This window comes from Rhineura floridana, chromosome 3, assembly GCF_030035675.1.
Source record: "Rhineura floridana isolate rRhiFlo1 chromosome 3, rRhiFlo1.hap2, whole genome shotgun sequence".
Classification (NCBI taxonomy): domain Eukaryota; kingdom Metazoa; phylum Chordata; class Lepidosauria; order Squamata; family Rhineuridae; genus Rhineura; species Rhineura floridana.
Window position 1 is genome coordinate 218,110,921 of NC_084482.1, and position 27,424 is coordinate 218,138,344.

Here is a 27,424-nt window from a genome sequence, read left to right on the forward strand (position 1 = left end):
CATTTTGCTCAGTTCAATTTTCAGCTCCTTACTGCCCTGTCGCAGGGTTTGTTTCGTTATCTCAATCTCATCCATTATTTTCTGAAACATAATTACTTCCAGATTCTCAGCCACTTTCTTGATTGCCATTTTTAAAACCACGAAAACAAAACAAAACAAAAATAAAGAAGAACCACTTCTTATTTCAGCAACAATTGGGTTAATATTCCAGGCTTGATGACATCACAGTATAAACAGAGCAGCCTGCCTTATCTCTCTATGTTCAAGAACACAAAACAAATTTAGTTCCCAGCATCAAAACAGTTAGTGGCGTCGTGAAGCAGCAGATTCGTCAAAATAAAATAGACCAAAAAGAGAATAGTCCCAGACAATATAATGTTCCTCGGAATAGAAATCCCTCTTCTGTTTATATCTTTAGAATGCACTTCCAGGACAGCTTTTTGCAATAGAAACAGAGATAAGCTGTTAATTTCGTGAATAACAGAGAAGAGTTATAGCTCACCCAGAAGTTCTGGCCATGCAACGGTGGGAGAGGGGTTCCGATCAGGCAGTTACAGATGACAGCAACTGACACAGCCTGAGAGCAAAGGATGTGTACACATCCCCACCCCACCCCGAATCCTGGAAACTGTAGTTTACCCCTCTCAGATCTACAATTCACAGCACCCTTAGCGAATTGCAGTCCCCAGGATTGTTTTTTTCTGGGGATGGGTGGTTATGCTTTAAATGCATGCTGTGTACGCCACCAGACACCAAAGAGGCCTTGAGCCAGAGCAGCCCCACCCCCCAAATTGGGCATAGTAGATGACAGCATGCAAATGGAAACCTGAAGTAGAGTGCTGCTGAGCAGGAGATGGAGAGAGCAAAGAGTTAACTGCGGTTTTGTGGGGAGGGAAGGAAAATTTCCCGAAGGCCCCTTTCAGCCTCTGAGAGCTTCTCCATGCAGCCCAATGCAAAGGGGGCAGCCAGACTCCGCAGTCCCCGTTGCAGGAACCTCCACGAACCTCCTAGAGAGGGGGTTGGGGAGGAGGGGAGAAGTCGAACGGAACTCCTCTCCCACCCTAGCATGGCCGGGTTCGTTTGGGAACCTGAAGTGTCGGAAGTGTTAGCAAGAGGCCAAACCTCTCAACTCTGCTTAATGTTCCTTTTTGGCTCCGGCTCTGAGATCGAGGCAGGGAGAGAGGAGGGGTACTGCAGCCTGACTGTCTAGGAGTTAAAGCTAGATTCCTAGAGAGGAAGGGCGTGTCCTCCAGAAGAAGGAAAAAAACGCCTCCCTGCAAAGTGCTTTCCTTCCCGGCTTCTCACATGGGGGCAAAAGTGGCCTTTGACCCTCCCAAGCGCTGTATCGGTGGCCCTTTGGGGATCTGGTGAGTCTCCCCCCCAGCCCCCATTTTGTGCATTGGGGTTAAGGGGGAGAGTGCCACCTTGGGCTCCTGCTAGGAGGAACGGTGGGATATAAATCAATCGATTGATTGATAGATAGAGGGCTTGCTCAGCTGATCCATCTGGGATCAGCTCCAACAATGGTTCCTCCTCAAACTGGGGGGAGGTAAGGAGCGGGGTGCTGCAGGGCTCGGTCCTGGGTGCAGGGATCTTTAATATTTTTATTAATAACTTGGATAAAATAACTTTCAGTCAGGTAACTACAAAATATTTTAGGCAGGAAATGAGTAATTAAGCAGAAATGGGGTTGCTTCAATAGTGAAAAGTGATGTAGCAAAAACAATTACTTAAGTACTTGAAGAGTGCTATCATATCTCCCCTCAGTCTTCTCCAGGCTAAATGTGCCCAGTTCTTTCAGTCTCTCCTCATAGAGCTTTGTTTCCAGTCCCCTCATCATCCTCGTTGCCCTTGAAGTGGAAAACCCCATTTTCAGGGGTCGTGGTATTAGGATGTAGATGAGATGGGTGGAGACAGATGCTGTGACAAGACAAGATAGACAAGAGATGAGTACTTGCATTTTTGCATGGCGAATCACACGGGCAGGTGGGAGCGGGAAACAGGTAAAGCCCCTAACTGGCTACCTTGGGACATGTGACTATGCCCTGTGCAGTCCTATAAAAACTTCTGATGTAGAGAAGGAAGGTAGTCTCCCACCACAGCACACTCTAGCAGGGTCTCCTTGCAATTGTAAGTATAATAAACAGCTGTAAGCTTCAACCTGCCTCTGTCGTTTCCTGGACAAGAACTCCATTGAGAAATTCCACTACACCCTCCTCTGAATTCATTCCTGTTTGTCTTCATCCTTCTTAAAATGTGGCATCCAGAACTGGATGCAGTACTCAGGACGAGGCCTAACCAGTGCCAAACAGAGGGGGGAAATGGAAATGGACTGCCTTCAAGTCGATTCCGACTTATGGCAACCCTCATGGTAAGTGGTATTCAGTGGGGATCTACCATTGCCTTCCTCTGAGGCTGAGAGGCAGTGACTGGCCCAAGGTCACCCAGTGAGCTTCATGGCTGTGTGGGGATTTGAACCCTGGTCTCCCAGGTTGCAGTCCAACACCTTAACCACTACGCCACACTGGCACTCACACTTAATATGATTTGGAAACTGTACTTCTGTTAATGCAGCCTAAAATAGCATTTGCCTTTTTTTTTTTGCAGCTACAATGCACTGTTGACTCATATTCAGCTTGCTATCAACAATTCCAAGATCTTTTTTACATGTACACTGCTGAGCCAAGTGATGTTGTTGCTGTTCTTGTTATGTGCCTTCAAGTCGATTACAACTTATGGCGACCCTATGAATCAGTGACCTCCACAAGCATCTGTCATGAACTACCCTGCTCAGATCTTGTAAGTTCAGGTCTGTGGCTTCCTTTATAGAATCAATCCATCTCTTGTTTGGCCTTCCTCTTTTTCTACTCCCTTCTGTTTTTCCCAGCATGATTGTCTTCTCTAGTGAATCATGTCTTCTCATGATGTGTCCAAAGTATGATAACCTCAGTTTCATCATTTTAGCTTCTAGTGATAGCTCTGGTTTAATTTGTTCTAACAACCAATTATCTGTCTTTTTCACAGTCCATGGTATGCGCAAAACTCTCCTCCAACACCACATTTCAAATGAGTTGATCTTTCTCTTATCCGCTTTTTTCACTGTCCAACTTTCACATCCATAAATGGAGATCGGGAATACCATGGACTGAATTAATGATCCTGACTTTAGTGTTCAGTGATACATCTTTACATTTGAGGACCTTTTCTAGTTCTCTCACAGCTGCCCTCCCAAGTCCTTGCCTTCTTCTGATTTCTTGACTATTGTCTCCATTTTGGTTAATGACTGTGCCGAGGTATTGATAATCCTTGACAAGTTCAATGTCCTCATTGTCAACTTTAAAGTTACATAAATCTTCTGTTGTCATTACTTTAGTCTTCTTGACATTCATCTGTAATCCCGGTTTTGTGCTTTCCTCTAACTTTCATCAGCATTCATTTCAAATCATTACTGGTTTCTGCTAGTAGTATCGTCTCGTCTGCATATCTTAAATTAAAAGAATCCTGGGAACTGTAGTTTTCCCCTCACAGAGCTACAACCCTCAACACCTTTAACAAACTACAGTTCCCAGGATTCTTTTTTGAGGGGAGGGGATATACTTTAAATATATTCTATGTATGCGGCCTGTGTCAACACTTTTTATCAAATAAAAATGAAGGAATATTCAACCATTGCACTCGGTTTTGGACGTAATTGTGAGAACGCTACCGAGCGGCCTTGAAGATCATACTGCAGCTGGGGATTTGAGTTTCAACTTGCTCGCAAGCTTAGAGCTGTGTTTGCAACTGAAAAGCAATTGTAACTGGAAGCAACTTACAAGGAGCATTACAAGGAATATCTCAAGTGATAGGACAAGATTATTAGTCATAATGACAACTACAGTTATAGCATTTGAGAAATAAGGCAATATAAGGTTGCTATTCACCTTTTGACTCTTGAACTATTCCTGTCCTCTGAAGTAAACATTTCTGTCCTCTGAAGTAAACACTGCCGGTGAATATCTGTGAGAAAATATATGTGAGAAACTTTTCAGTAAGCCTGTATTTTATCATCTATGACTCAGCAACTCTGAGTTGAAGACGAAGCCAATTTAATATCACCCAACAAGAGAACTGACATAGGACAGCTGTGTTGCTTTACGGCGGCCATTGTTTGGCTGGGTTATATTAGTGAGATTCTGTGGAAAACCTGCTCTTCCTCTGCTTCAGCTGATACTGGCTCACCATTACAAATTCAGGCTTTAAGAGATATAACCATCTACAGATATTCGAGAACATCTGTAAGGAGAGATACCCATCAAATAACATCTATATATGAGAGATACAGCTAGCGGATATTAATCATCTAACTGGAACCACGAAATTGCCCTGTTTTTGGCATCTCCACGACTGGCCAGGCTACTATGAGGATTGTATTATCATATTTAGAGCAGCGCAGGCCCCTAAAGACAGCTGCCACACCATGAATTGAATCTGGTGGTGGCCAGGAAGAAGGTGACATCCCCAGCAGGCGAAACCCTTTCATCGGCTGCTAGTCAAAAAAACCGCTATACAGGAATTTCCATCTACTGCTCCGACCTACCAGCTGGAGACGAGTGACTTGTAGCGGAGAATTGGATGCCTGTTGGACTTAAGATATTCTGGTGCTGTTTTGGGGTGGGGGGCTTGCCTGATTGGCGGATAAGGAAGGGGCATGTGCAGACCAGAGGGGGGTACCGTGGGGAGGGTGGGGAGCCACAATATTAAAAGGCTAGGCAGCAGATCCTGGAAAGGTGCGGGTGGCAGGCCGTGCCAGTTTAGGGGAACAAGGGATAGATGCATAATATCCATTCTGGGCCTGTCCATAACCAGAAGATAACTGGGGGACGCAGGACTCCATCTGACCTTCGACTGCTGTTATGTAACGCCAGGTCTGTGGCCCAAAAAACAACGCTCATCCATGATATGATTCTGGATGAGAACGCAGACCTGATGTGTATTACGGAGACCTGGCTGGATGAGGCCTCAGCTCCTACGCTTGAGGCCATGTGTCCAGCTGGTTTCCGATACGCATAGCAGCCGAGGGTTGGTAGGCGGGGAGGGGGAGTGGCAGTCATCTATCGGGGGTCCTTGGTTTTCGTCAGACCCCCTCTCCATGAGACCAAGTTTGTTGACTGCATGTACTTCCCTGAATGTATTCCGCCAAGCTTTGAAGACCTGGCTCTTCAGACAGGTCTTTGGGACTTATGGGGAGGGTTAAATTTTTACGATGAATAGCCTACTACTCTGTACTGGAACTGTTTTATTGTTTTATTGTTATATTGTATTTTATGATGTATTTTATTATGATGTAATGTATTGTTGTTAAATTGTACGTCGCCTAGAGTGGCCATTGGCCAGATAGGCGACCCACAAATTAAATTATTATTATTATTATTATTATTATTATTATTATTATTATTATTATTACTGGAGGTTGGGCCCAAAGGGCAGTTTAGGGATTCTACTTGTGTACCGCCCACCCCGCTGCACAGCAGACTCCCTGACCGAGGTGCTTGAGGTGATCTCGGGCGTGTGGATGCTCTCCCCCAGCCTACTGGTTTTGGGGGACTTTAATGTGCACGCCGAGGCCGTCCTCACTGGAGCCCCTCGAGATTTCATGGAAACCATGACTTCCTGGGAACTGCACCTCAGTAATACGGGGCCCACCCATGTAGCTGGTCATGCTCTTGACCTTGTGTTTGTCTTGGGAGGGGAGGGAAATGATCTGGAAATGGGGACTGTTGTTTCCAACCCCGTGTCATGGTCAGATCACTACCTGGTGAGTATGGACCTCTTAATGCCACACACCCTCCGCAGGGGACAAGGATCTATTAGGATGGTCCGTCCCAGACGCCTGAATGCGCTGGGAGATTTGGAGCCAGCTGAAGGTGATGGAGTGGAATAGGGAGATCACTAGGGCAGTAGACCGGGTGGCTCCGAAACGTCCTCTCCCCCTGAATAGAACTCAGATAGCACCCTGGTATACACCACGGTTGCGGGGTCTGAGACAGGAGGTGAGACAACTAGAGCGCCGGTGGTGGAAATCTCGCTCTGAAGATGATCGGACACTGGTTAGAGCAGCACTAGCTGCCTACCAGGTGGCCACAAAGGCAACAAAGAGGGAATTATTTACTGCCTCTATTGCGTCCGCAGAGTGCTGCCCCAGGAGGTTGTTCCAAGTGGTCCGAAGCCTGGTCGGTCCAGTTGCTCAGGAACCCATGGAACACTCTAAAGCCTTCTGTGACACATTTGCTAAACACTTTGCCGATAAAATCGAGCGCCTGAAGAGCATGACTCCATATGCCGTGGATACAGGAAGTGAGCCAGAGTCGGCCAGTTGCATTCCGGTTAAATGGTGGGATCGGTTTCAGCCTCTTCCCTCTGAGGAAGTGGACAAGGTGCTCTCTACTGTGAAGCCAACCACCTGTCTGTTTGATCCTTGCCCTTCATGGCTCATTATGAGCTGTAAAGAGAAGCTGAGCGAAGGGATCAAGGCAGTGGTAAATGCATCCTTGGAAGAGGGTGCAATGCCATCAGCCCTCAAGGTGGCAGTAACAAAGCCTATCTTGAAAAAGCCCTCCTTGGATCCCCAAGAGTTGAATAACTTCCGCCCAGTCTCTAACCTACCATTCTTGGGCAATGTGATTGAGCGAGTGGTGGCCAAACAGTTACAGACACACTTGGATGAAGCAGATTATCTTGATCCATTCCAGTCGGGCTTCAGGACTGGACATGGAACTGAAACAGCCTTGGTCGCTCTGGTGGATGATATGAGGAAGGCGTTGGATAGGGGAGAATATACCTTCCTCGTCCTCCTGGACCTCTCAGCGGCGTTCAATACCGTTGACCACAGTATCCTTTTAGATCGCCTGGAGGGATTAGGAATAGGGGACATTGTTTTACGGTGGCTCCGTTCCTATCTTTCAGACAGGCACCAACGGGTGGCATTGGGGGATGAAGTTTCAGACCCTTGGCCTCTTAATTGTGGAGTCCCACAGGGTTCTATCCTCTCCCCCATGCTATTCAACATCTATGTAAAGCCACTGGGGGCCATCATCAGGAGATTTGGGCTGCAGTGTCACCAATATGCGGATGACACTCAGTTCTATCTCTCGTTTAAATCATCACCAGAGTTGGCTGTGAACACCGTGTCCAAGTGCCTGGAAGCCATAAGTGGATGGATGGGAAGGAATAGGCTGAAACTAAACCCCGATAAGACCGAGGTGTTACTCGTGGGAGACAAGAGAAGGTTAGGAGATATTGACCTGGTGTTCAATGGGGTAAGATTACCCCTGAAAGACCAGGTACGCAGCCTTGGGGTCATTCTTGACTCCCAGCTGTCCATGGAGGCTCAGATTTCGGCAGTGAGCCGGGCAGCTTGGTATCAATTACATCTAATACGGAGGCTGCAACCCTACCTTCCTATCCACCTGATCCCACGGGTGATACATGCCCTGGTCTCCTCCCGCTTAGACTACTGTAATGCGCTCTATGTGGGGTTACCCTTGAAAACGGTCCGGAAATTACAGCTGATACGGAATGCAGCTGCACGTTTGATTACAAACAGCCGTCACTGTGATCATATTACTCCAGTGTTAATAGATCTACACTGGCTGCCAGTTGTTTACCGGGCTCAATTCAAGGTGTTGGTGTTGACCTTTAAAGCCCTATACGGTTTCAGCCCAGTTTATCTGAAGGAGCGTCTCCAGCGTCACCAATTATGCCGCCCGACGAGATCAGCCATACAAGACCTTCTCTCGGTCCCACCAGTTAAAATAGCTAGGCTGGTGCGGACCAGAGAGAGGGCATTTTCGAATGTGGCCCCCACCCTCTGGAATTCCCTTCCTTTCGATCTTCGCCATGCCCCCTCCCTGATAGGTTTCCGCCGGGCCTTGAAGACCTGGCTGTTCAGGCAGGCCTACGGGATCTCTGGGGTGGATTAGTTTTTAATGCTGTTATTAACTGGAAGGGTGGTGTTTAGATTAATTATTGATTGTGGTCCTCATTTGTTTTTATATTGTATTTTACTGTGTTATGTACGTCGCCTAGAGTGGCCGTTCATTCGGCCAGATAGGCGACTCATAAATAAAATTTTATTATTATTATTATTAACAAGCACAGCAAAGCTTACTGAGCATGGCACATGTTACCAAATTCTTCCAAGCTACACAGGAAGTGGATTGGACTGTGAAAGACCAACCCAAATGGTGCTTGCATTTGTAGGGCAGTCCAATATCTCAGAGAGGGGGTCAGGTCTCCTGCTCCCCTGGTGCATTCACTACAGCTGCCCAATTTCCCTACTTTTTAAAGTTTGATAGAAATATCTGAGGGCTATAGGTACATTCTTAAACCGCAAGGTTTTTGCCTATTAGTGAATTGGGTTAAGTGTAGGATTAGTTAGTCCAATATTCTGGTTGATTTCCATTTTGAGCTCCCTTTGCCCCCCCCTTTTTTTTTTTACCTATGCTCCTTTTGAAAAAAACAGCTTAACTTTGTTTCTGGGCTGGGCTGGTTTTTGAACACAATCCAGGGCTGGTTCACCTCCTATGTGGCTGAAGCTGATTGGAGCTACACTCCTGTTTGTTAAAGTGCCTGGGCTGACGTTGCCAAGCAGAAGAACTGGAGTTTACCTGGCTGTTGCCCTCCCCTCAAGGAGACCACCGTAAAGCACTGGGAGGCCAGTGCTCTTGCTGTAGATGACCTGTAATGGGTGGTGACAGCAGAGGGAAAGATCAGGACAGGTTTCCCGGAGCTATGATGCTTCCTACAGGGTTGATGCTGAAAAAGCAGACTGCCTTATTGCTAAACACAGTATAAGGGAAACAGCAGAAAATGTCTTTTTGGGTCACCACCCTTTGATATTCTGTGGGGTGGGGTGCCAAGAGAAGAATTCCCCCGATGATCTAAGTAAAGGGTTCCCAAACTGTGGTCTGTGGATAGAAATACAGAATTGGTTTGGGTTAGGTTATACAGATATGGAAAATATGAATACCAATAATGCAATAAATATATAAAAATGTCTTGATATGGGTCAGCATGGGTGGGTATGTGAGTTTGGCCTGGGCCTTTACTCACAGGAGGATCAAGATATTCTTTTAGGATGTAAGTTTAGCATTGGGGAACCTCTGGCCCATAGGCCAAACTTGGCCCACCCCGTGTATTGCCAAATGCCTAGCCTGGGCAGGTACCAAGCCAATTAGTTTGACATTTCAAAAGGCAATGAACGTACTGGTGTTGAAGAAGTGTAAGGAATCAAATATCGGGAAATTTTAATCTTTGATTCACCTCAGTGAACCAGAGTTTGGAAAACCTGCAACAGCAAAGATTCCTGGGAAACAGCCTCTCTGTGACCCCTGAGCAGAGCTTGGAAAAGTTACTTTTTTGAACTACAACTCCCATCAGCCCCAGCCAGCATGGCCACTGGATTGGACTGATGGGAGCTGTAGTTCAATAAAGTAACTTTTCCAAACTCTACCCCGAGAACATATCTTGAAAGCCTGAGGGTATAGACTTCCTGACTCCTATGGAAATTTGGAGAATGTTGCCCAGTAAGAATCAGGTGCTCCCTTCAAACAAAGAAATAGTTTGCATAAAGATTATGATAATCTTAACCTTTAGGAATCATCAGGGATTTACAGCAGGGAGATCACACCTATTATCTGGGAATTTATCAGGAAACGGGTTGGTCCACATCTTCCTTGTCACATTTACATTGGGGTCAGTTTCATTAGAAAAAGATATAACACATGAGGGGTTGGAAGGGGTCAGCAGTTCCTCCTTCTGGAGGGCTCAACAGCTGCCTTTCTTATCAATGCTCTCTAGCATCTTCAGGACAATTTTAGAGTTTCAGAGCTAAGGATTTTGGTTAGATCTTTCAAATCTAGCACTGGTTACAAAGGGTGGAGCTTTGGCTCATTGGGCTAGATATGAAAGTCTCTCTCTCAGTCTCCAGGAGAGGTATACACAACTTCTGGATTTCTTTCTTTCCTTTTCTTTCTGCGTGGGTGAGTTTGATGTGAAAGTGTGCATAAGTTTAGTCTCTTTGCTTTAGTCTATCTAGTGTTCTTGAATGAACGAATAATAGTTAGAAAGCTGCTCAGTTGTAATTGTACACTGCAATATTTTACCTTCTTTCTTCTCTTAATAAAACAACTCTTTATTTTACTTTCTGTGTGTGAGAGATTGGCTTAAGGGTAAATTTGTAAATGCTCTGGGGGTGACGTGTGGGTAACTCCAGCAAAAGATCCTGCTGCACTTTCTAGGGGAACTTGCATTTCTAGTGAGCTATGCTGATGAGGAAGTTCAAGGTCCATCTGTGACAGAAGTTCAACGATTTATTGAAGCAAGCCTCTTTCAATGAGCTGTGATACAGCTGCTGGTGTTTGCTGGCAAGAAAATACTAAAATGAAACTAATGAGTCCCTTCCTCCCCCTTCCTTTGTTCTTATCTTACGTGATCCTAGCTGGCTGGAAGCCTCATGAACAGCCATGCTCGAGACTCTGCTTGAAGCTTGGTCTTTCCTGATGTTATCCTGTAGCTCTTGAGGTTCTTGAGACCTCTTGAGGCTAATCTTGTTGTTACTTTGAGGCTTAATCTCCCCAATCTAGGTGTCCTTTATTTATACCCAAAAGACCCCCTGGGAGGGGGCACCTTATACCTATGAGATCTTTATCTTCCCAGCACCCCATGTAAGAAAGCCTGTGCTGTGAGCTCTTCAGACTCCAATGCTGTGCAATGACAGTGTGCAAAGCAATAAGCACCCCAATAAAGCAGGGGTATGAGACATGAATTATGAGACAGGGGGAATGGGGCATGCCATACTATCCCCTCACAACTAGATTTCTTCTGGAGATATTTGGCATTACACCCGGCCTCCCCACTTGGCCTGCAAGTCTGTTTGGGGCAAGCAACATCCACCTGCCCTACACTGTGTCATACAGGTTATCAGGTAATACCAGGGCTTCAGATGAAGAATCGGGAGCTTAAAGTGAACTCCTGATTGTTCTTTTGCTAGAACAAAGCATGAACCCACTACCCACCAGCTGATGTGCAGTGGGAACGCAACTTTCTCCAGGATGGGGAATCAGTTTCCAATGAGACTGTTTGAATGGAAACCACTTCCGTTTTCATTCTTTGAACCTCTGAAAACCAGAGGTTCATAGAGCAGCATGGGCCTGTTGGCAAAAGAGTTCAGCTCTGAAGTCCTGGCAATCAATTCCATAGTGATGTGAGAGACTGACAGGTGGGTGGCTGTGCCCACGTCTCAAATTTGGTCCACCAGGGGTGAGGAGATAAGGGTCTGGCCCACAGCTGGCCAGAAAGGGTTCCCCCATCCCTGGAGGAACTGTGTCTGAACATTCTGAGTTCATGGAACTTCCATCTACTGAGTCAGAACATGGAACCACCAAGATCAATATTGTCTACCCTGATAAACAAAAGTTGCCAGAGATCTGAAACTGAGAAGGATTTTCCCCAGTCTTAGTCCCTTTGTCTAACCCTCCTATAGAGTCATCTAAGTTGGTGGCCATCACTACCTATAGTTTAACTCAGAGCTTGGAAGATTACTTTTTAAAAGTAATAAATTACAGTTACAGTTACATGGCCCAAAAAAGTAGTAATTACCGTTACAATTACAATTGCTCTGAAAATAACTGATTACTTTACTTTTCCTCCAAAGTAATCACCACAATTACATTTCAGTTACTTAAAAAAAACACCTACAAGGTACTGGCCTTGGTTGCTGCACATCTAAGTAGCCTAAAACAACATTAAAAATAAACAAACACATACATAGGTAGTAGAATAATTATTTTTATTCATAAGATAGCAATGGCGGTCTCTCCGCTGGTAAGGGTGGTGGGGAGGGAGGCAGAGGCCACTGCTCAAATCTTTGCACGTCAAACCAAGTGCAACCCTCCCCCACTCAGCCAGCCAGCATAATCTCTCTCACTAAACCACTTCCCTGGACCCTGCCCTGCCACCAACTAAGGGACACTCACTCAAGCAAACATTTTCCCTGAGATGCAAAAAAGTTAAAATACTGCAAATGCAACACAGTAGCCAGAGAGGGTGGGGGGCACTTTGTGTGCCAAATGCGAACACAGTATTCACACACACGAACACTTTGTCATCTTTCACCTCCACAGTTCTTCATCTCCATTCTGCTGCTGCCTCCTTCTTTTCCTTCATCCATGTTCTTGACTTCTGGATCCTTTCCCCCTCCACTCCATTCTTCACCACCACTGTCCTTTTTAAAAATAATTGTTTTCTCCACTCCATCCCATCTCACTCTCCGCCTCCTCCCTCATCGCCTCCTCCCCATGCACAGAGCATGAGGAAAGAGCGACACTGCACAGAAGCCCAGTTTGATGCACATGTTTTTCATCCACAAATCAGAGGAGCAGAAGACACACCCCCAAGTAATGCCCAAAAGTAATTCTGGAAATGTTACAATTACTCCACAAAGGTACTAAAATTACTCCTAGTTCTATTACAATCAAAATGTAAAGGAATTACCACTCGTTACTCAAAAATGTAATGAATTACAAGTAATTCGTTACTTGTAACTAGTTACTTCCAAGCTCTGGTTTACTATGCATTGTGTGACAACGTACTTTCTTTTGTCTGTCCTGAGAAACTCAGAGAACTGAAAATGACACATCTATCCATCCTTAGCTTCCACACACAAGGTCAACATCTTCATTGAGCTCTCTGCTTTGACCCCAAAGGCTAGTTCTTGGTCAGTTACCACCAATTCAGATCCCATGAGCTTATATGATGCCTGTATATGAGCCACTGGACCAGAAAGGCACTGCGGGAGGCACTTTTTTGGGGGGGATCAAGGGAATGAAATCATGAAGGCCATGTTTCTGGCTCAACAGGCCCTAATGCTATGGGAGGTTATTCTGTGGACTCTTATCTGTCAACCTCAGGCTTGGGGATCTCTTGATCTCCAGTAGCAGACTCAGAGTCCGGAAAGTGTAGAATCCAACACACTAGTGACCTTGTACACAATTTTACTTCCTCTCTGCATGTTCAATGTAATGTGGAAATAGGGCCACAGCTGACAGGGCCTGCTCCAGGAATGCGGGGGCCCTTAGGCGTTAGCCTGCCCCGGGCCCCTCTGCTTCCCTTCCGCGATCCCGTGGATCGCAAGACAAGCTTCTGAACCGCCCGCTATCCCCCGTCACCCCCAGTGCTTCACCTACCTTTCTCTGCTGTTCGCGCAGGGTTGCCATCAATAAAGATGGCGGCCAAGGTTTCCGTAAGGGACTGAAGCCTTTGCCACCATCTTGGTTGATGGCATGCAGTGCGCGCATGCAGTGCAGGGGATGGAGTGTGGCTCAGAAGCTCATCTTGTGATTCGCAGGATTGTGGAAGGGGAGCAGAGGGCCCCTCAGGGGCCCCCCAGGGGCTCCTAGAGCTGCGGGGCCCTCAGGCCAGTGCCCAACCTGGCCACCCTTTGGAACCGGCCCTGATAGCTGACTCCAGGTTTTTGTGGAGCTCTTGAGTGAACATAAAAGTATAAAAAGAGCTTGCAGAATCATGCCAGTCAGGACAAGGACAGCATAATCTGGTGGACCCCTCCTCTGTCAGCAGGCCCTGCTAGGACTACTTGGATGTGGCGGGAGCTCCAAAGAGCCCCGGGTGGCTGAATCTAGCTACTTTTCATTTCCCACAAGGGAACTAAAGGAACCTTTGCCAACCTGGGGCCCACCAGATGCTTAGAACTGCAACCCAGTCAAAATATCTGGAGCACATCAGGTTGGTAAAGGATGGTCTCGGGTGACGCTATGTCAGGGGCTTCATGAACAATTAAAGAGTAGCTAGATCCTGCTGGCTCAGACTGCTGGGCCAGGGGAAAAGTGAAAGGAAACCCAGAGCCAGCATCAGCAGTGATCCTTGCCAGGGAAGCTGCTTGGGGATGCTAGGTGTTTATGCCAGCCCTGGACAGGACCACTCTGATGACTGGGAAGGTCTAACATGGAAAGGTGTTATTCAACTGAGTTTAACAGTAGACCCTTCGAAATTAATGGACCTAACAATGTCATGTTTATTAATTTCAATGAGTCTGAGCAAAACTTCTTTGAATACCACCCATGATTTACTGCTCTTTCTCTTGGGGAATGCATTTTGAGGGGTCACCTAGATTTGGACCCGATCGCTCTCATGATAAGACAGTAAAATAAATTCATTTCCTTCTCTGCTATTTCTCCTGTGAAGTGTCCAGTTGTCCTTTTAATGGGAATAAAAGGGGCACCTTTACCGGTAGCCCAGTGCTCACCCTGGCAGAATCATTAGCTACCAAGTGAGGGGAGGAGGAAAGAGAGAATTCTTGTCCCCAATGGGGGCTGTTGCCCAATGAGACCAGTAGTGGAGAAGGCAGGGGAAGCAAGAGTAAATGGAGCCACAGTGATTGACAGGCAGAGTCACCTCCTGACTGGCTGAATGTAAGAAGGCAGATGGGTGTGGATTGGCTGAGAGGGGAGGCTGAGGTTGGCAGGGCAGTGTCCAGTTCACTGCCTGCCCCCTCTTCTCACTCATTTGCTTCCTTGTAATACTGGAAACCAAAATGGCCATTCAGTGAAACTCAATGTTGGGAGATTCTGGACAGACGAAAGGAAGGATTTCTTCATGGTCAAATTGTGGAACTCACTGCCACATGATGTGGTGATGGCCACCAGCCTAGATGGTTTGAGAAGAGAATCCCAAGGTCAGAGGCAGGAGATCCCTGAATGCCAGTGACTGGGGAGCAACACCAAGAGAAGGCTATTGCCCTCGTGCCCTGCTTCTGAACTTGCACAGAGGTGTCAGACTGGCCACTCTGGAGAACAGGATGCTGGTCTAGATGGGCCATTGGACCGATGCAGATGCATCTTAGGTGCTTGTCGGCAAACTCCCTCCCTCCTTGATCCATGACACACTTTGGAGCCGCATCTGTGATTTCTTACAAACATGTTTTTCTCCAGCCCTGCACCTGTCCCTTCAGCCATGCAGAGACTCCAAGATGTTAAAAAGGTGAACCTTCTTCTCCTTATAATTAACAAAATCACTGTGATTTATTTTTTCCAAAGCTCAAGGGTATTTCTGCAGATCACCTTTAGGCATATGACCTAAACCTCATGTGACAGGTATCAACAAGGTATTTCTTGCACTGCACCTGAAAAGGTTGGTGCACAGAGATTGCTTGGACCAAGATTTAGGGTGGGGGTGAATATACTTGCTTAAGTTTAATGAGTTTCCTGTTTGGCTGTAAGGTATAGCTGGATACCACCTGTATTTGCAAAGCCACTCCAGTTTTGGTCTTGCAACTGTTTTTGACTCCTTCTGTTTGGCTGGCACAAGAGAGTTTTGGAACTAGAAGGAAGAGACAGAATGATATACCTGCTGCTTCTACTTCTGCTTCTGCAGCTATTGCCCCGTGGAGTCTGTGGGATCCTGAAGGCAAAATGCCCCCTGAATCTGATCAAGGATGAAAATGATGCACAGAATTATTATCGGTCCGGAGACTTCCTCATTAGTGCCATCATGTCTCCAAAAGTTATTATTCAGCAACTTCCATACATCTTTTCCAAGCCTCCCTTAACAAGGCTTCAGGGGTAAGTATGGATGTTATGCTTCCTCACCTGTACTTCCATTCACTAATAGGCAAAAAACCTTGTGGTTTACGAACCTACCTATAACCAACAGATATTTCTATCAAACTTTAAAAAGCAGGGAAATTGAGCAGCTATAGTGAATGCACCAGGGGAGCAGGAGACCTGACCTCCTCTCTGAGATATTGTACTGCCCTATAAATTTGTCAAAATGCAAACACCATTTGGGTTGGTCTTTCACAGTCCAATCCACTTCCTATGTTTTCACAGTCCAATCCACTTCCTGTGTAGCTTGGAAGAATTTGGTAACATGTGCTACAGATCCTATTTCAGAGGAGCCTGTGGAAGGGATCAACACAAATAATGTCCCGGGTCTGGCATTGCACTTGCATTGAAACTGAGGAGATACTGATTCCCTCAGGGAGAAAAATTAAAGACAAGGCAATTCTCCTTTTGCACATCTCTCCTTCATAGATGGATGCAATGACAGTTTGAGAGAACTTTTTTTTTTCAACAGGAACTATGCAAGTATTTTCTTCCAGGTTCAAAATTATGTAGGCAATCACAAGCTTAGGCAAGTGCAATGCATCTGGGGACTCAATTTAACTCCAGGGACTTCCCCCCCCCCCTCTGGTACCTAACAAAACTTCACTACATCCCTAAGATGACCTCATTGGTGCTGTGTCCGTCAGGTGATTTCACTCAAGAAAAGAGACTCAAAAGACATCCTTGTAGCCTCCTGATGGTTTGTTAAACTGAAGGGCTGGACTGCCCACAACTAGTCAGGCTCGAAGGGATGCATGTGGATTTATTCTTCTTCCTGTGTTTCTGCACAGGGGAATCTCTGTGTCAGTGTATTTTTGAAGCAGCAAAGACCAGCAAAGGTACTTCAGCTTTTGCAGAAATTTCCCAATGTCTCACAAACCTTTCAGGGAAAGATATAATGTGCACTTCTGGTCTCTAGCAATGGAGTGTACATCTCGAGGCAGCCGCCCTGGGCTCCTGCTGGGAAGAAGGGCGGGATATAAATCAAATAATAAATAAATAAAATGGATTTTGACCTTGCAACAAGGATATGTCCTCCCCATCATCCGTACAAACATATGAACCATTATTTGGGGATGAGCTCTTGTGAGATTTATATCGTGTGGAAAGGCTCCAAGATTTATAGAAGAATGGATGTACGTAACGTTTTGTTTTCCCTGAATGGTGAATAGCAGTGTGACACTACTTTTTTTTTTCTTTTGAGTTTTTCAGGCAGGAAGGAGTGGCAAATCCTGTCCTTCATGTTCACCATCCAGGAGATCAACCAGGATCCCAGGCTCTTACCCAACATCACCCTGGGGTACAGCCTCTATGAAAATGATTTTGATGCAAGGATGACTTCTGATGCCATGCTAGACCTGCTTGCAGGTGGGAGAAGCAATATTCCAAACTTTAACTGTGGAAAACAGAATAAGCTGCTGGCTGTTCTTGAAGGAGCTGATTCTGTGATTGCAAAAGAGATTTCGACCATGTCCGACATCTACAAAATCCCACAGGTACGAATGAGGGTGGCTGCAGGGAAGTTCAGCTGCAAAAAAATCCCACTTTCATTATTGGGGAGTCAATAAAGGGACATGGGTAGCGATTTATGTCTGTTGAGTCCTGCATTCACTTAATGCAGAGCTGATTCCATTCTGCTGCAGGCTGGATCCTGCCAAATATAATCTTATTCATCTTGCTGTCCCCTGTAGGCAGAATTTTACATATTTTGACATGTTTACCGGGTGATTTGAAGGGTTTCCCGCCTTTACACTCTGTGTGCTTTGAAATTCTCTTTTCACAGTAATTAAAGTTGCTAACGACTCATCAAGATGCCCAGCAGGGTTGGGGGAAGGGGAGGGAGTGAATGAATCTTACATAGATAGGCTGCAACCCTAAATGGGTCTGTCTACTCAGAGGTAAGACCCACTGAACCCAATGGGTCTCACTTCCCAGTATGGCACTAGGATTGCAGCCTCCTGGCTACGTTCAGGAGATGAGTATTGGCTCTAATGGAGAGGAGTCTGGTCAATCTGTCAAACAATAGGATTTACTTCTGAGTAGATCTGCAAAGGTTTATGCTATCAGACTAGGGAACACGTCAGGAATCAGTTGTTGCAGGGTGGCTGGCTAGCAGGGTGGTCTCAAAAGCATAGGGTGGGTGGGGGGAATAGAATATAAGGGGAAGGGTCATAGCTCAGTGGTAGAACATCGGTTTTGCATGCAGAAGGTCCCTGGTTCAATCCCTGGCATCTTCAGGTAGGGCTGGAAGAGAGAAGTCAGTGTATCTATTTATTTAATAAAATCTATATACCACATGTATCTCTGAACACTAAAGTCAGGATCATTCAGACCATGGTATTCCCGATCTCTATGTACGGACGTGAAAGTTGGACAGTGAATAAAGCAGATAAGAGAAAAATCAACTCATTTGAAATGTGGTGTTGGAGGAGAGCTTTGTAGATATCACGGACTGCAAAAAAGACCAATAATTGGGTGTTAGAACAAATTAAACCAGAACTATCACTAGAAGCTAAAATGATGAAAGGTTATCATACTTTGGACACATAATGAGAAGACATGATTCACTAGAAAAGACAATAATGCTGGGAAAAACAGCAGGGAGTAGAAAAAGAGGAAGGCCAAACAAGAGATGGATTCATTCCATAAAGGAAGCCACAGACCTGTACTTACAAGATCTGAACGGGGTGGTTCATGACAGATGCTCTTGGAGGTCGTTGATTCATAGGGTCGCCATAAGTCAAAATTGACTTGAAAGCACATAACAACAAAAATATACCGCATGATTGTAAAGGCCTCTAAGCGGTTTACAAAAAAATAAAATTATCAACAAAATGGTGAAAAACAAGTAATTACAAACATATTTAAAACAATTAAAACACTAGCCACTTGTTAAAAAGATTAAAACAGATCAGCATCTATTAGTAATGCTAATGGACTGCCTTCAAGTCGTTTCTGACTTATGGTGACCCTATGAATAGGGTTTTTATGGTAAGCAGTATTCAGAGGGGGTTTACCATTGCCTTCCTCTGTGGCTGAGAGGCAGTGACTGGCCCAAAGTCACCAAGTGAGCTTTGTGGCTGTGTGGGGATTCGAACCCTGGTCTCTGGAAAGCCTGGCCTAAAAAGAAATGTTTCAAGAAGGTGTGAAAAGGAGCATAGCAAAGGGTTTAAAACTTAATTAAATAGTCTGGGCCAGATTCAGGTGGGGTGAGCCTCAGATCATATTAGGGGGTGTATACAGCCCTAGAAAATACTTTTCCCCATCAAGAAACTAAAAAAAAATCATTTAATAATTCTTTGTTTGTAGATATATTTATAAGAACTCCCAGACACTGCTAGACTTTCAGCTAGTAATGAATAAAGTTAAAAACAAATTTAAAGTGTCATTAAAAAAAAACTATTATAAAAGATCTAGAGAACAAGTTTTATTGGTTTCTGACAGCTACAAAAAATATTATGGCTTTAAGCGGACATGAATTCAAAGGCACTTCTGAGTAGACATTCATAGACTTGCACTTTCAATAGTGCAAAAAGTTTGCTCCTTGCCCTTGCCTGAGCATCAGGCACATGGAGGCTTCCTCCACCCCATAAAGCTCCTGAGGGGATGAGGTGAATCTGCCTCTACAACCACAACTTTATTACATAAAGAACGGTCATTGGAAAAAGCCCCAAGTAAATTGTGCAAGTGGTAGCATGTGACATCCCTAGCCCAACCTTTCCAATGCATTTTCCATCACTTTCCTTTCTGCAAAAGTCCCATCTTTTGGACTAGTGGGTTTGTTGTGCAACAGCTCCAAATCACCTTTAATAGTAAACCTGAATTTGCTGATATGCGATTGAATCCCACCTGAAAATGGTGGCAGCTTGGAAATGCCTGTTGTAAGATATATCTGTACCCTGAAATCCTGAAAACAAAACAAAAGTATTCTCTTCCTTTCCTCACTAGATCAGTTATGGCTTTACTGCTCAGGGTCTTGATGATAACACCCAGTTCCCTTTTGTCTACCGGACAGTCCCCAAAGAAGAAACTCAGTACCCAGGGATTGTCAAACTGCTCCTACATTTTAGATGGACATGGATTGGTCTTACTGCTCCAGACAATGACAATGGAGAAAGGTTTGTGAATGCCTTGACACCTCTACTGATCAACAATGGAATTTGCATTGCCTTATCAAAAAGACTACCAGAAAAGAATCTGTACCAAAGGCTCAACTCTATTAAACCAAATGTCATATGGAGACAAGTCAATGTATTTATTTACTATGAGCATATTCAGGGGGGATGGGGTCCAATCATCATGCTACAAACAGCACTTGAGGAAAACATTGGGGCAAAAGTCTGGATCTCAACAGTTTTTCAGGACATCAACTTGAACCTGTGGTTTGATCCTAATCTCTTCCAGTACATTCATGGTTCTCTGGCCTTTGTAATGAAGTCCCAAATAAGAACAAAACATGACTACTATAGTCCATTCTCACCTGATCTTGACCAGTTCTGGAAGAAAGCATTTCATTGTTTATATTCAAAGCACTTGTTATCCATGAGAGGTTGGACAAGATGCACAGAGAAGGAGAATCTGGAGAAGCTGCCCCAAGAGGAGCTGGAGAGAGCCCTGTCTCAAGATAGCTACAGCACTTACTTCAGTGTCCAGGCTGTGGCTCAGGCCTTAAGCACTGCATATTCAACCAGAACAAAGCAGATGTGGATGGTGGGTAGACAAGGTGGGCTGGAACGTCAAAGGCTGCAGCCATGGCAGGTATTTCCTTTCCCTGTTTGCAAACTGTACTCCATTGTCCCAACTTTGGAATCATCATTATCTTGTAGCCAAACTCAAATACTGTAGTGTGGAAAAGTGTTAAACTGAGGCAAATCCAATTTGTGAGGTTCAAGGTGGAGGCCAACTCTCCCCCCCCCTACACACTATGCTTATGTCAGAAGAATCTTCTGCTTTCCACTGATGCCCTGGGACTTCATCTTTTTAGCTAAAGTTGGGATCTTTTCATCTCCCACTCTGCCTTTGCTGGGCCTTCTTTCCAAGCAGAGAGTCTATTCAGCTCAGCCCCTTGTCCTTCTCATTTGCTAATGTTAACTGTGTATAGAAGTGTGGGGACCTTCTCCGCAGGGGCCCTGAGACTTTGGAATAATCTTCCACTCTAGGATGCACACCTTAACATCTTAAGAAGCTGAGAGCAATGCTGTCAGGAGTCTAGACCAAGAGGCTAGACTCCTAGCAGGGGCACCCAAAGTGGAATGGTCAGAGCTGAGACACCAGACTAAGATGCATCCAGACTCAGAGGAAGGCAATGATAAACCACCTCTGAATACCTCTTACCACAAAAACCCTATGAACAGAGTATCCAAAATGCAACACAAGATAGTGCTGGAAGACAGGGAATTTCATGACAGAGGTTTATTCTCTAAAGGACGTTTTATATGAATGGTGCTATATAAAATGTTTAATCAATAAAAGATGTGCACTGGTCCCAGTTCAGAGGAGATTAAAGCTCAATGTGAACAGGGCTGAGAAATCAGGCTTGGGTTCATGTTTTCTTAATGCTGGGGTTTTCCATCATTCCAGCTTCACCCTTTCTTAAGAGAAATCCAGTTTTTGAATGCTTCATTGGGTGGCCTGCATTTGGATGAGAATGGGGACCTGCCAGGCAACTATGATATTGAGAACTGGGTCATGTTTTCCAATGAGTCCCGTGTTCGAGTGAAAGTTGGGAGCATAGAGAGAGGAAAGTCTGCTGACATTAAACTCACCATTAACCCGGAAGCCATTGTGTGGCCCAAGCAGTTTAGCAAGGTAGGAGACACTTGATTCCAAGTGGCATCTGTTAAGCTCTAATACTTTGTTGAATAATTCACACAGAGCTTCAACTACAATCCTTTCAAACCTTACCGTGGACTAAGTCCTACTGAATATAGTGCAGGAGCTGGGAACTTGCAGGCCAAGACCTCACATTCTACACATCTCTGTTGAATTTTGGAGCCCTAGGAAATCAGTGTTTATAGCTGGCCTGGCACCATAGTTGGTCATGGGCCAAAGGCCCCAGAAGCTCAGAAGAGCTCCTTGTGATGTCCTTCCCCGCCTGTGACCACTAGTGATGTCTTACTACTGTCAGGCCCACCTTATGATGTGCAGCCCACCTCTGGTCACCCCCAGTCAGGAACGTCAGGTTTATTTTTACCTTTCACCACACTAGCACAGATCTCAAAAGATCCCCCTGCTAGGCCACACTACCCAACACTCTGTATCCCTTATAGCCTATAGACTGTCCCTTAGTCTCTGCCTGGCTATCTCGATACCTTGAGTCTATGGGTATAGGTAATTCCCAAACCCCCCTGCAGCCTCTTGCCTCTGAAGCTTACAGCTCTGGGTTTCTCTGTGGTACTGGATACAATATCTTTTCCTCCGCAGCAGCCACTATTTGATACAATTACTTTTCAGCCTTGGTTACTCTGCCATCCCCCCTGGTCTGTGTATCCCAGCTGAAGAATCAGGTTTTTAGTAAACCAAGAAATATTTATTAAGCATTAGAAATAACAAGATTACTTAAGACTTTGTTTACAAGCGTATGGTTTCATATATGTTCTCTTATGTACTTTACTTCCTAATAATTGCCTCAGAACTCCTGTTTCACTCTCTCAACAGCCACCTTATACTCTCCACACCAACCTCTCCAACACACCAACAACACACCACCAAAACAACACCACCACAAAACACCACCCCGATTCAACTGTCATCCTCTCATTTATACTTCCAGCCATTCAAACGCTCAGCCAATCATCCAGCATTCTACAGCCCAGGTACTCCCCCTCCTCACTCACTCCACTTACCATATGTCTTATACTAAACCAGCACTTACCATATTTACATTACAGTCAGGAACATCACACTCCTCTACAGTCCAGCCCAGCAGTGCTTCCTTTACCACTCTCCATGCCAGTCTCCCTGATAGCTGTTTTGATGTTGCATTGGCAGTGCTCTTGATTTTGAACAGAACCCAATCTGGGGTTCATACTGCAGCAGCTGCCTGCCATTTTAATTTGCCCAGCAAGAAATCCACTGCCCCACAGAGCAATGACATTTTAGGCAACTTCCAAAATGGAGTGGAAATGTACAAGGCTGGCACCAGGCATGACTGGGCACTTGGGCACCAGCCTGCCCTGAGTCCACAGTGCTGTATCCCAACGCGCACACACACCTAATAATAATCCCACCCACATGCCCACCTATTTCTCATGCCATGTGAATGATGTGCATGCTGTGTGTGCATGCCTGCCATTAACCAAGATGGCAGCTGTATCATCAGCTCTTAGGGAAGCCCCTGCTGCCATCTTGGGTGATGGCAGGCAGGCACACAGCACACATGGCAGTCACACTGGTGGAAGAGGTAGGGGGCATGCTGGCAGGCTTATTGAAGTCCACACTGTCTATGTGTGTGTGTGTGTGTGTGTGTAGAAGCTCCCTCTCTATGATCCAGGGTAAGGTTGGGTTGCAGGAGCTGACACTGCCGCAAATCATGGAACAGGGGAGCCACCTCCCCATCCTAAGGAGGGGCCCTTCAGGGGCCCCTTTGGGCCACAGGGCCCCTCAGCCAAGGCTCAACCGGGCCACCCTCTGGTGCTGTATAAATACTTAATAATTAATCCATCTTTCACAAATGTGCATCCCAGTTGAGTCTTATTTTCAGCATAAAACCTATGAAATAATGTAGGCTACATAGCACTCTGGACATTCTGGCATCTCATACAAAAAGTCATCCAGTGCCTACACATCCTTGGCACACCTCCACTCTTCTTAACAAGCCTTTCCTTTCCTAGATGTGACATCATAAATTTGGTTCTTTCCTGTGCTCTCTGTCCTCATGTTGACAACTGTGCGATGCACCCCAAAGAAGATTCCCTGCCATACCATTCTGCATTAAAAGGGATTCCCTGAAAATGGGGCCTGTGTTAATTTGGGGTCCCTGGAACTAAACACCTGTTTCAGCTTTTAAAAATTCTATAAACCATTTCCATAGATACAAATGATGGGGAATTTTATATATACATACATGTATAGCTAATGGGGAATTCAATATACATAAACAATAAGCAAAATGTATTCTTCTATAAATCTATAAAGGTTCATAACATTTTAATAGTTTAGTAGAAAACCAGATCTTTTTCTTTTTGGAGCTATCACCTCTGACCATGCTGGTTTGTTTGGAACTATTTGTACTCAAAATAATAGATAACACTGTGCTGAACATCTCATTGTCCCTAAGATGTAGAAAGAAAGATTTGCAGTAGTAAAATGCATAACTAAATTGCTTTGCTCACTAGCTGGAGTGCTTAGTTCACTGTGAAAATGTACTTTCAAGTGAAGTATTGAACATTGCCAAATTCACTAGAACACGATGCAGAGAAGTACAGTACCTACGCAATGCCTATGCAAATGCCTGTGTAATACTTGTGTAATACTGTCGTGTCTATGTCATTCTGATGTGTTAAATTCTGATTGGCAGATGCTAAAGTATTTGTCCTAAAATGTAGAAAAGCCAAAGTGCAGTTCTCCACTCACTCAGAGGGAGACTGACCAAGTGTACACTTGTCATCCAATAAAGGCCTACCTTTTTGCTGCAAGCCTGTGTCTTCAATTTTTATTCATGGACCCCCAGCAAAGAACCCACAGGAGAAATACAAAATTATCCATCACAAACACCGTTGACACTTTCACTTCAATGCACCTTCTTCTCTTTATGATTAGACCGTGCCTCAGTCCAGGTGTACAGAAAGCTGTCGCCCTGGATACAAGAAAGTGGCTAAAGAAGGAGAGCCGGTTTGCTGCTATGCTTGTGCTCCATGTGCAGAAGGGACCATCTCCACTCAAGAAGGTGGGTTGACTCCGAGGGAAAAAGGCATTCCTTGGGGAAAATAAATAGGGCAAAGATTCACCCAGAAAAAGTTTCTGTGAATATTCCAATGACACTTTTGATTGTGGATCCTTTATTGGCTAGCGTATTTTAATTGCCATAATTATTTGATAAGATCGGTTGACAGACATAAACTTGAGAAATAAATTGCAAGAGACCAAGTAGTGAGAGGGTTTGATAGATACTGCCTATACCATACAACCTTTTATGGTTTTTATCACAGCCTACATACTTATATCTGATTGGGACAGACATATGTTTTAATATCTTGGCCTGTATCCACTCTGGTTATTCTGGAGCGTAATCCTCCAAATGGAACACAGATTATGATGCATTTATGCTGAATGTACAGGTTAATGAAGTTGCTCCTCTTTTATGGAATGCAACAGAACAAAGAATGTGATGGTTATAAGCTTGAAATTACTGAAGCCTCTCTTCTTCTTTTCAGATGCAGAACATTGCAACAAATGCCCAGAACATCAGTATCCAAACAAGGACCTAGATCAATGTGTTCCCAAGATTGTCACATTCCTGTCCTTTAAAGAGTCTTTAGGGACCATCCTTGTTTCTTTTGCTTTATTCTTGTCATTAACTACGAGTTTTGTTTTAGGAATCTTCATTAAATATATTGACACTCCAGTAGTCAAAGCCAACAACCAGAATCTTTCATACATCCTCCTTATCTCCCTCCTGCTTTCCTTTTTGTCCTCCTTCCTGTTCACCAACCGGCCAAGGAAAACAACCTGCCTTCTCCGACAAACAGCCTTCAGCATCATTTTCTCAGTTTCCATCTCTTCTGTCTTGGCAAAAACCATCACTGTAGTGCTAGCCTTCCTGGCCACAAAGCCAGGGGACAGGGTGAGGAGGTGGCTGGGGAAGAGTCTGGCCAACTCCATTGTCATTTCCAGTTCTAGTATCCAAGTTGTCATCTGCACCATCTGGCTAGTGATCTCTCCCCCATTCCCAGACTCTGACATGCATTCCCAGCCTGGAGAAATCATCCTGCAATGCAACGAAGGGTCTGTGACCATGTTTTATGGTTCCCTTGGCTACATGGGCTTTCTGGCTGCCACCAGCTTTGCAGTGGCTTTCCTGGCCAGGAGGCTGCCTGGGGCCTTCAATGAAGCCAAGCTGATCACCTTCAGCATGCTGGTCTTCTGCAGTGTTTGGGTGTCCTTTGTGCCCACCTACCTGAGCACAAAGGGGAAATACATGGCAGCCGTGCAGGTCTTCTCTATCTTGGCCTCCAGTGCTGGGCTCCTGGGCTGCATCTTCCTTCCCAAATGCTACATCATTGTACTGAGGCCTGATCTGAATACAAAGGAGTGTCTGATAACAAAAACTAAAGATGGCATCTGATTGTTTAAAATATTCAGTTTTGATCACAGATGTCCATCAGAGAAATAAAGAATGGAGATATAGCAAGTTGTCAGCTTCCATCCTAAAATGTGTTTGTTAAAGGAAGGGGTTTCTTTTGTTTAAGTGCTCTTGAATTCAGCATAACAATTCACAATTTGATTTGAATTTCTTCCAACAATAGGTCATAACATAATTATTAATGCCTTCTTATTGGGTCTAGAGGCAGATGCTCCCCACCCCCTTCAGAGTTTAAGGGGGTGGGAGGATGACTCTATCTAGCTGATGCTCAGGCATGGACAAGGAGCAAACCTCTTGTACTTTGGGGGGAAACTGGAATTGCAGTGTAATGGCATTTACTCCCAGGTAAAGAAGTATAGGATTACCATAGATCTAGGCTTTCCCTCTAGATCTTTTAAAAGAGTATTAAAAAAGTGACAACTTGAAAGTTTATACATCACCCTTCCCCCCAAAGGAGCCCAGTGTAGCGACCCCATTAACACTACATTAGAAAACAAAGAGGAGAGAAAAAGTTGTTGAACATATGCAGAGTGCCTTTCCCTTCCCTCACCATTTTTCTTGGGACTGGGGTAGTGACTCACAAAATGGGAGGAGAACAACAAGAGAGCCACAAAGCCCAAGAATGAGTCAAAATCATGATTAAAGTGATGTCTCCCTTCCCAATCAGCCCAAATCTTGTTAGACTGTTTCCAGCACTGGACCCTCCTTTTTGCCTCATCAGTCCAACGCGATCTGAGAATAGTGAGGTTCAGAAAGTCTAGACCAGCCTTTCCCAACCGGTGTGCCTCCAGATGTTGTTGGACCACAACTCCCATCAGCCTCAGCCATTGGCAATGCTAGCTGAAGCTGATGGGATTTGTGGTCCAACAGCATCTGGAGGCACACTGGTTGGGAAAGGCTGGTCTAGGTGCAACAATCGACATCCTGCTTACATGGGAATAAACTATTGAATTCAATAGGACTTCTGAGTAGTCATTCATTTATTCATTGGCCATCACTCGTGGCTGAGTAAGATTGTCTTCCAGGGTAAGGTCTTTAACGGTGGGTCCGTAAGTGACTGTGGAGGCCAATTCTGGATCCACACAGCCTCCCATAGGGAGGACATAGGTTTCCAGATGGAAGATGGTCGCAACGAGGATTTGCTTGACGTGCCTTTCCCTTAGCTCAGTTGTCACTTTTGCCCTGTACTCGTGCCTCTTCAAAGTCCATAGCACCATTGATAACGGCCAACCTCCACTTCTGGGAAGGGTTGCTTTGCCTGTGCTGCCTCTGAGTCAAGCTCTCGTCTCAGAAGAAGCTTTTTCAGCTTTAAAATCAGTCACAATGCTCTTTTTGACTGGTAAAGATTTTCTCCCAGGCAGGGAGAAACGTAGAGAGATTAACCACAAAGCCTGTTTTTGTGGGGAGGACTGGATTTCATTTATTTATGAGAGAAGGTTCAAACTGCAATGCCGGACGGACT

General features: G+C 45.1%; 1 protein-coding gene across 1 annotated transcript; it reads left to right on the forward strand.

The window, feature by feature from the left end:
• The first annotated feature begins 1,095 nt into the window (after positions 1-1,095).
• LOC133378979 (vomeronasal type-2 receptor 26-like) lies at positions 1,096-25,944 on the forward strand. Its single transcript, XM_061613593.1, has 8 exons — positions 1,096-1,367; positions 2,608-2,799; positions 15,430-15,617; positions 16,864-17,155; positions 21,240-21,467; positions 24,420-24,546; positions 25,034-25,604; positions 25,836-25,944. The coding sequence occupies exons 2-8, from the start codon at positions 2,668-2,670 to the stop codon at positions 25,942-25,944; spliced, it is 1,647 nt and encodes a 548-aa protein (XP_061469577.1). The 5' UTR covers positions 1,096-1,367; positions 2,608-2,667.
• The last annotated feature ends 1,480 nt before the right edge of the window (positions 25,945-27,424 follow it).

Excerpts from the sequence above, each read along its gene's own strand:
- LOC133378979 (XM_061613593.1), top strand. The coding sequence starts at position 2,668 with ATGTACACTGCTGAGCCAAGTGATGTTGTTGCTGTTCTTGTTATGTGC. Across the intron at positions 15,618-16,863 it reads CCCTTAACAAGGCTTCAGGG|TTTTTCAGGCAGGAAGGAGT; the intron begins GTAAGTATGGAT and ends TTTTCTTTTGAG. Across the intron at positions 21,468-24,419 it reads GGCCCAAGCAGTTTAGCAAG|ACCGTGCCTCAGTCCAGGTG; the intron begins GTAGGAGACACT and ends CTTTATGATTAG.